The 9,888-nt window shown below is 36.0% G+C and overlaps 1 protein-coding gene across 3 annotated transcripts; it reads left to right on the top strand.

Annotated features, from left to right (window-relative positions):
* The first annotated feature begins 1,431 nt into the window (after positions 1-1,431).
* lsm14aa (LSM14A mRNA processing body assembly factor a) lies at positions 1,432-9,861 on the top strand. 3 transcript variants are annotated; one of them, XM_046859809.1, is made up of 9 exons: positions 1,432-1,749; positions 2,585-2,742; positions 2,863-3,001; positions 4,564-4,824; positions 5,379-5,567; positions 5,664-5,826; positions 6,280-6,520; positions 6,735-6,804; positions 7,475-9,861. In XM_046859809.1, the coding sequence occupies exons 1-8, from the start codon at positions 1,629-1,631 to the stop codon at positions 6,756-6,758; spliced, it is 1,296 nt and encodes a 431-aa protein (XP_046715765.1). In that variant the 5' UTR covers positions 1,432-1,628; the 3' UTR covers positions 6,759-6,804; positions 7,475-9,861. The 3 variants fall into 3 exon arrangements, with proteins under 3 accessions (XP_046715765.1, XP_046715764.1, XP_046715766.1); XM_046859808.1 differs by having other exon boundaries at positions 6,735-9,861; XM_046859810.1 differs by having other exon boundaries at positions 6,738-9,861.
* Positions 9,862-9,888: the final 27 nt, after the last annotated feature.

Raw genomic sequence — 9,888 nt, forward strand, 5'->3', positions numbered from 1 at the left:
GGGTTGGCCTGTTCTACAAGAGAAAACAAAACTGGTTTCTACATGAGAAAGCACAAGCACAATTATCCACAACATGCACAGTGTGAGACAACTAATAAAAAAGAAACTCATAAAACCTCAAAATGTTTGATTTTAATGAGGAAAATCAGCTTCTGAAATATACACTAAGGCTATTTTATTATTAAAAACTGAGCATTAATGATTACGTTTTAAGCACAAATCTAAAGTGTGCTTATTCACTGGTTTTTGTGTCAGTGTTATTTTGTAATTAAGAAGTGTCTATTCTTAGCTTTATGTTTTTTAATTAGAGTTTTTAAATAAAACTTTAAATGTTCTGTTCTTTCTACAGCTGAACCTTGTTCTTATATATATATATATATATATATATATATATATATATATATATATATATATATATATATATATATATATAATGATTATGCATCATCTAATTGGCTAGATAAGATGCAGCAGTTTGTCACAGACAAAATTATTTTGGTCAAATGTTCTTTTGGATACTAAATCATTAGAACAAAAACACCATTAGGACGAAAATTTCGTCCTAAATCTTCAGAAATTAAGATTTTTTTGCTACCCTTGTTCTTAACACGTGCTGAGGAAATGGCCAGGGCATGTGCAGTTGAAGACTCAGTTCAGGCTATGTACAAGGCTTTACTGCCACCTTGTGTCCAGTTAGACCTGTTGCATATGTGGCATACTTTACATATATTTGTGGAAATAACTTCAAAATACTTTTTTATAAAAGTGTATTTATATGACTTCTGCAAAATTTGGAAGCAAAAGCCAGAACAGATTCAGTGAGCCCTCGTATCAATTTTACACGTCTTTCAGTGTACTGGAGAAATAAACATAATTATTCTAAAAATATTAACAATATCGATGCCTTTTTAAAGACTTTTTTGTGTAATATACATATTACCTCAGATAAATGTTTCTTGGATTCACACTCCTTCATTAACTTTTCCCCAGCAATAAATAAAACTGTATAATAAATTTCACATGTCCTTTTAAGTTCTTTATTTATGCTGAATCACAAACTGGCTTGATTTGGAAGAAAGCTAAATTTTAAAGTTCAAGTTTTATATATATATATATATATATATATATATATATATATATATATATATATATATATATATATATATATATATATGTGTGTGTGTGTGTGTGTGTGTGTGTGTGTGTGTGTGTGTGTGTGTATGTATATACAGTATATACATTTTTTTTATTTATTTATTTTTTACATACATCACTGTGTGTGTGTGTGTGTGTGTGTGTGTGTGTGTGTGTGTGTGTGTGTGTGTGTGTGTGTGTGTGTGGTCACGCTCCGTCCTGTAGATGGCGGCATGAACATTAAATTCCGTGATTCATTACAAACCCATAAAAGTAAGCGAAGAAGCTGCGTCGGTTTCCGTCAACTTTTTACGTCACGTCCGGCTACAGACCCTGAACACGAAGGCTGCCATGTTGCAGTGGCGAAGCTGAGCAGCCTGAACAGTGATTGTGGTGGATTAGTGTCCAGGCAGTGAACTGAAAGAGGCTTCGCGAGTCACCTGCTGAGGCTTTACGGCGGTTTGTAGGATTCAGAAAGCCTCCTAAGGGACAGGATGAGCGGAGGAACGCCGTACATCGGGAGTAAAATCAGCCTGATTTCGAAGGCCGAGATTCGCTATGAGGGAATCCTCTACACCATCGACACCGAGAACTCCACTGTCGCACTCGCCAAAGGTGAGGAGCTAACATGCTAACTCCAGCTAAAGCCCGCTCCCACACGCACAGCTGTGTCGCGTTCGCGTGTAATTAAATCCCTAATTTACACGTTTATTCAGTAGAAACAGGCGGAGACGCGGACAATGCAGGCCGCTTCGCTGCTTAACTAGTTTGCACTTTTGCATTGGTTTTGAAGCTGATTAGTTTGGTAAGAGTCCCGGACTGGATCATTTAATAACTACTACTAAAACTAGCTACTTAAAGACCTAGCTGTAGGTCTGCTAATAATATAATTTGCTATGGGTAGCTAAATATCATTACTTTTGCTAAATAAAGTTATCAATTTTTTTTATTAGTTAAAATAACAGTTAATATAAGTACGGTGTTTAGTTATGAGGGAGTTTGTAGTTCAGTGTTTAAGGCTGATTGGAAGGTTGAAGTTTTAAGCCCCAGTATCGCCAAGCTGCCAATCATGGGCCCCTGAGCAGGGTCCTGTGGAGTGCTGCATCATGGCAGACCCCAGCTTTCTAACATCACTAAGATATGAAAAAAAAGAAAAGAAATTAACTGTTGTAATGTCTGCGAAGAAAGTAAGGACTGCAGGTGGACTAACTGAGCTCTAATAAAAAGCACAACCTGCTGCATAATTATCCACCTGATACCAGCCACTTTGTTGGTTAATTACTAATTATAGTAATTGCCTTCGTAGTTATTGATTGCCTGAAGCACGTTCTGTAGAAGTAATTATTACCAGAAGAATGTGGATATTAAGGTTATTAACATGCATACTTGTTAGAATTTGGGTTTGTCTGTTTCTCTTGCTCATGAAAGTGTGATGGATATCTTGTTTCAGTGCGCTCTTTTGGAACCGAGGATCGGCCCACTGACAGGCCTATCCTGCCCCGTGATGAAACCTACGAGTACATCATTTTTAGAGGGAGTGACATTAAAGACTTGACTGTTTGTGAACCCCCCAAGCCACCTCTGCCTCAGGACCCTGCCATTGTCCAGGTAATGGACGAATATTTTAATTAAATTTTTTATATTTACATTTAGGCTTATTTATGTTCCATTGTTTGGCTCATATGGTATGTGAAACCCTGTACCTGATTGTATGACGTTTCTTTTCAGTCTTCGATGGGATCTCCTGCTGCACCCTCAGCTTTTCAGAGTGGGAACTCGTATGGGCTGTTTAAACAAGCTCCAGTGTCTCCGTACAGCCAGTTCACCTCTAACACATTAGTCTCACCACCATTCGGGACTGTTGGAGGCAAGTGTTTTTTTACATACAATTGTATTTACCCATTGTAGGGGTCTGGCTTAGACATGTTGGATCAATTACCACATCTTTATTTGGATTTACTTAAAGGTATTTGCACAAACCCTGAAAGGTGAACTAGTGAATATTGTTGCTTTTGCCCTGTAAATATATTGTGTATAGTTTATATATATATATATATATATATATATATATATATATATATATATATATATATATATATATATATATATATATATATATATATACACACACACCTCTCTCTCATATATATATATATATATATATATATATATATATATATATATATATATATATATATATATATATATATATATATGAGTCATGATTTGGTACTGGCTGCCAGCCAGGGCTCTCCTTTATTTCACAGGGATGCATAATGCACTCTAAAAAAGCACTATACATTTACTTCTGCTTACATGAGCTCACAGACTGATTAGTGTTGGTGTAATTGACATAGCAGTAAAGTCTATTCCGTGACATCCCGCCCTCCCTAAGTACATTAAATGAGAGAAAATTCCAGAACAATGGGGGGTTAATCCGAGAGCATGGGATGAACAGTGCTGGTTGGAGTGGGTTTGACTGTCAGAGTTCTTAACCACTTCTAAAATGCAGTGTTGTGCTTTATGTAACTGCCAATCTCATATGAGACCACAAAGTATGTTATGTGTTGTTTGCCAGAGTGCCAAATTGATTTCTGTGGAATGTGAAACTATGTAAAATAGAATTGATGTTTTTCTGATGTGTGTCTTCAAATGGTTACATGTGATGTGCTTGTGCATTTTGGACAGAGGTCAAGCACTGCTGCTGAAGCAGTGATGACATGAAGGTCTTGGCATAGTGGTAATGTTAGAAAGAAATGCATTTATGGCGGTTCTGCTGAAAAAAAATTCAAATAAGTTTGTTAGATCATGTTTTCCTTTACACTCCTGGCCATATGGGTGTTTGACTGGCTGTGATCCAACAGTGTGTTAGGTCTGTATGCTCTTCCTTTGCACACAGGAAACTCATTGGCCTTTTTTGGTAGTGACTCAGGTATGGCTGCAGCCCTGTTTTAGAGCAGTTATAATGGCAATGTTATAACCAATAACCAATGACACTCTGAATACATTGTTTCCGGAAGGTAAATTGCTTTGACAAAATAAAGATTTGTGATTTCTGTAATGTAGATATTATCCTTTGTACATTTAGCAATAAAAAGTCATGGTACACGCAAGCAGTTTTAATTCCAAATTATTGATAAAGGTCAGCTGACATTTATTTTAGCATGAATCCATTTTCCTGAGAGGTTCGTTTTCTTGTAAAGTTCAGGTGTTTGTTTCGCACCAATTAGTTATTTATTCTGGGTATTTTCTGTTGATCACTGCATGTTCGAGGTCCACTTTGTGGGTTTCTATGGATAGTTTGTGGTTTGCTTTATTGAGCGACTCAACAACTCCTTACTGTCTATAGTTTCTTCACTTCACTGTTCTAGGAGTACCTTGTTTACATGCAAATGTTTCTTTGTTTGAAGCCTATGTTTTGCTCTGTAGGACGCAGCAGTCCTGCCCATGACCCGTTACAGAAGAGTCCGCCTGTAGAGCCATCAGCACCATTGGCCTCCTCAGTCAGCAGTGCTGCACCTGTGCCAGTGAGCCGCAGGAGCCCCATCACAGCACGACTTGGCACAACCAGTACTCATAAGGCCTCTGATGTCCCAGAACAGAGGAGGGGTGAAGGCAGGTCCAGATTGCGCACAGGAATTGGATTTGCAGCAGCAGATGCTAATGTTCATTCGGGTTTCCAATCAGCAGGTAAGAGTAGAGTGAAACCGGTAATTTTTCTACACAAGTTTTATTTTTTTATTTATTTTTTTTTATTGTAATTGTAAAATTTATTACAACACCTGACTGTTGTATACTTGTTTGACAGCTAAATGTTAACATATCTGATTTACAAAAGGTGTGAAACCAGACAGACAAAAAAAAACTGGGGATCCACTGGGCTTGTTTAAGGAGGGATTAAAAAATAAAGTATATTGGGAAATTCTGAGGTGGTGTGTATACTTTATCAGGCATTAATGCACCAAAAGTGGCTGCCTGTCCCGAGTCTGATCAGTCCAGTGAAGAAAGTGGCAAACAGGATATATTATATCTGCGATAACTAGCTTCAATTATTTTATTTAAACATTTGATGTACTTGTTTGTTTGGGACTTTTTGCATTAAATATCACAAGCACCATGGTCCATCTGGTGGTCTAATGCACACGCATACCATTTAATGTTAGTTTTTAGCTTGTTTGCGTTACCTCACATTCCTTTGTTCTAGCTGTATTTGGCATGTTAATTCAAGTTTCTTTGCCACATAGCCTCTGGGCCTGTCGGGCTGCCTGGTCAACGCCGTGGTCGTGGTGGGGGACATCGTGGAAGAGGCCGTTTCCCTGTGAGAAGAGATGGACCCATGAAATTTGAGAAAGATTTTGATTTTGAGAGTGCTAATGCTCAATTCAACAAGGAGGAGATTGACAAGGAGTTCCAGAGCAAACTCAAGCTCAAAGGTAATGCAGAGAGCAGTATTTAGTAGTAGTGTTTGTGTGCATGATTTGGAAACTATTTTTCTATATTTTAGCATTTTGTTTTTGTATTGTGTTTAGATGAAAAGCCAGAGAAGGCTTTGAATGGAGAAGATAAAGGTGACTCTGGGGTAGATACTCAAAACAGTGAGGGGAACGCTGATGAGGAAGATCCACTGGGACCCAAATGTTACTATGACAAGTCCAAATCTTTCTTTGACAACATCTCCTGTGATGACATTAGGTTGGTACTCATTCTGATTTGCAAAAAGGGCTATCGAGTTTTATGTAAAAAACAAATGAAACCAACAAATCAGATGTTTATTTCTTTTGTATTAAAAAAAAAAAGAATTCAGAAGTTTTTATTGATGGAGACTTCAATGTTGCTCTGCTTATTCATAATCAATTGCCAGAAATTTACAAATGTAAATGTTTGCAATTAAATTAAGTTTAAAACCTATATCCTTTCAAAACACAATATTACCTTGGAATGTACTGACTATGTTCCAGCTGTGGTCAGATGAAAATGAGAATTGCAAATCCTGTTATTTTCCTGGATCTAAACTCTTTCATTTTCTAGTTGGAGTAAAGAAATTCTGCCTATTTATTAGTTATTTGCATACAATGCTATGCATGACTGGGACTTACCACATTTTAAATATTTCTAAATATTTTTTGTGGGGGAAATATTTTACAGGGAAAGAAGACAGACGTGGGCAGAGGAGAGGCGAATGAATGCTGAGACATTCGGCGTCCCATTTCGCCATAACAGAAACCGGGGTGGCTATCGGGGACGTGGGGGAATGGGCTTCCGTGGAGGACGTGGTCGTGGAGCAAGTCGGGGGTCTTTTGCCCCACCACATGCAGGGGGTGGAGGATTCAGAGGCGGTTACAGAGGAGGCCAGGGAGGAAGGGAATTCTCCAGTTTTGAATACAGGGTAATGTAGGCTACTTGTATTATTGTATTTGTATTAAATATTTGTAGAACTTTTTTTTTTTTTTTTTTTTAAGACATGAGAATATAGATAATAGAAATATTGATTGGTAGGACAGATTAAGCTCACATTACCCATTTTTTGAATAAAGTATTAAGAAATATGCAGTATTTGGGGTGTTGGTCTGATTTTGTGTTTATTTTTATGCTTTACCCAGAAGGACAACAAAGTGTCTGCATAGTGCAAAAAGGAGTTGGAGCCACAGAAGGTGTAACTCATGGGTTTAGGTATTTCATAACTACTTTTGACAAGGATGAAGTAAAAAAAAAAATGACAAGAGGTATACTCGTCACCAGCACTGGTAAAGACCACTGGAGGAGTGGATATAAATGCAATCTTCTAAGAGTGAAAATGTTTCAACCTTTTAAATTGTTAATCTGATTAATATTTCCAGATTTGGTAATTTGTGTATGAACATATTTTAGAGCAACTAATGTTTTTTTTTTTTTGTTTGTTTTTGTTTTTTCTTTAGTACTAAACTTGTATTTAATTACCAGTTAGCTGTAAACATGTAGTGTATATATGCCTTTGATCACTGAAATAGCTTTATTATTTTGAAAACCCTTTTTTTTTTTTTTTTTTTTTTTTCCCGTTCCAACTTTTTACTGTATTTTTCTACTTACTCACATTCTTGAAGTCTGATGATAGGAGGAGTTGTTATTCTAGCATGTGGGTGGATTTCCTTAGACTGTCCAAACTACTCTGGTACAATATATGTTTGTGTTTTCTCACAAAAGAATAAGGTTCCTTGCTTAAGAAAATGTCTAATCAGTGGGACTAGTGAACATGGAGGTTAAGGGCTGAGTGACTAGCAACTGTTCCCCCCCCCAAAAAGGTATTGATTTATTTCCTGTGCATAGCTACATTGTTTAGAATTGTTTTTTTGTTTTTTTTAAGGTGCTGCTGGAACCTCACTTCAAACAGCACCATTCAGTAGGCACTTAATATCAACTTTAAGTACAGCTACAAGGCAGATGCAGCATAATGAGCTACATGAGAAGGCCTGGGGCTTCATACATATATAAACATTTACCAAACATGAGCATTTTAAGCATAAAGCATTAGTTGTGATATTAGAGAGGAAAGCACTGGCCCTGTCAAATGGATAAATCCTTAGTCTTTATTTCTTAAGTGAATTGGTGCATATGATAAACTGCTTCCTGTGATTTTGCATGTATAGCCACATGATGCTCGTGATGCTGGTATACTTGGAGTTTAAATGGTGCAGAGTGTTGAGTTGAGCGAATATAATAAAATGGCCACTAAGGGTGTTGTTTAGCACTTCTAGTTTACATGAAATTGCTAAATATTAGCGTTGTTCCTGCACTATGTCTCAGTGAGTAGTTAAAGCTGTAGAGTGAGGTCCCAGAACATAGATTTGTCCTGCTTGACTACAAAAGGCTGTTTACTTCAGTTAGTTATTCTTGCATTGTCTACACCACTATATGGATTGATGTGTATAATGTTGGCAATTAGATATAGAGCTAATAACTAATCCTTGATCTGATTTCAAAAGCATGTTAATTTGATGAAATGTGACTGGATATCATAATTTGGCTTGACTGTGCTCAGAGTGCATGTCCACAACATAAGCTCCTGTCTTCACTGTGGTGCGTGTGAGCCCTATACACTGATTTTATTTCTAGTTCGGTTTTGTGTATACATATATGAACATTTTGGACTTTTCAGTGGCTCACTGTTATTCAGTTACAAAAGTTGAGATTTGTTTAAATCTCTGATCTGTCAAAATATATATTAAAAAAAGTTAATTAAATTGCAGTTTCTTAAAATGTTTTAAATAGTTATTACTGATTGTTGATCTCTCAAATATTTTTCACAAATTTAGTGAATCTGCCTATTTAAAGTAAGCTTCTAAATCTTTCTACCTCACCTAGCTTAATGATATAAAATGTTTTTTTGCTCTATACAACACTACATGCTCTGTACAACACTACATTCATCTCTCTCTCTCTCTCTCTCTCTCTCTCTCTCTCTCTCTCTCTCTCTCTCTCTCTCTCTCTCTCTCTATATATATATATATATATATATATATATATATATATATATATATATATATAAAATTTGTCACCAATGTTTAAAAGATTGTATTTTAATTTGTAAACTTCTCAGACACAAGTGCAGAATATTTAAGGAACATCAAAGTTTGATTCATTTGCATGGGTAAATGTAACTTGTAATAAGATCCTGACAGCAAAGCAACAACACTTAATACAGCCTTAGCTCTTCATTTCTCCAAACCCTTTGCTCTTTTTTTTCAAAGCCCCAGTTACATGTTTAACAATATTTTATTACAAAATTATTTTATTCCTTGTAATGCATAAATTGGGGGGGGGAAGCCAAAATCGCCTGCTCATTGTTGGATCTTTTGAGTTATTAAATGGAGGGATGAATGTGAACTTGTAAAACACCAAAAATATTTCAATAGTGCTACATTAATTTTGTTTTGTTTAGTCATTAGGTCTAATTAGATGTACAATACTGTAAGGTTTTCTGTCAAGCTGCCTGGTGTGTGATGGGGTTGGTTTGTTTGTTTTTGGGCAATTTTTAGTATTAGCAATAATTTTTGTCCTTATTTAAACGTTTTACTCCCTGGAAAGATGAATTACTTTGGGGTACTGTATATCACCAGAGCATGAAAAAAAGCATATACAAAAGCATTTTATTTGAGAAAAAATAATTAGAAATGCACTTTTGCACTTAATCTCATCTATCCAGTTCTCAATTTCCAATAGCTGGTTTCACTCTGTTTAAACATTTATAAAGGAGCTCTGACTATTGTACAATTTTCCACAGTCTTAAGCAGATGCACACTCTAAGTATAAAGCTGTCATCTTATAAAATGTTACAAACTACACAAAGAACTAATAACTGTATGTCCTTCAAGAGAGGAAACAATTTAACTTTGTATGTTATTTTTTCCATTTATTGTATTCTGGCCTATAGTTGCATTTGTTTCAGGGCAAACATTGTATTCTTATTTGTTGAATTGATTTAATCCTAAATGATCAGCACTCTTTGTCAGGATGTGTTTTATTCACTGTTGAACAGTCAGTGCATGCCTGTGTTGCCACAACCCATAATTAAAGGTCTGGCAATGCTTGTGAGGCGGATACTGTTACAGAAATGTTGTACAATTGTGAGCTGAAATATCACCACTTGCTTCAGTAAGGTTTAACTTCACATTTTTGTCTTTCAAGCATGAGGGGTGTAGCTCAGTGTAAAGGGATTTTTACTCTGAAACTACAATAAACTGTTAATTATTACCTGTTTCCTGGTGAATTAAGTTTATT

The sequence above is a fragment of the Silurus meridionalis genome, chromosome 10 (genome assembly GCF_014805685.1).
Source record: "Silurus meridionalis isolate SWU-2019-XX chromosome 10, ASM1480568v1, whole genome shotgun sequence".
NCBI classification, from domain to species: Eukaryota; Metazoa; Chordata; class Actinopteri; order Siluriformes; family Siluridae; genus Silurus; species Silurus meridionalis.

What these genes read in the sequence shown, in the direction of transcription:
- lsm14aa (XM_046859808.1), top strand. Translation starts at nt 1,629, where the DNA reads ATGAGCGGAGGAACGCCGTACATCGGGAGTAAAATCAGCCTGATTTCG. An exon ending in TTCGGGTTTCCAATCAGCAG is followed by an intron (nt 4,825 to 5,378) that starts GTAAGAGTAGAG and finishes TTTGCCACATAG; the next exon opens with CCTCTGGGCCTGTCGGGCTG. An exon ending in ATCTCCTGTGATGACATTAG is followed by an intron (nt 5,827 to 6,279) that starts GTTGGTACTCAT and finishes AATATTTTACAG; the next exon opens with GGAAAGAAGACAGACGTGGG.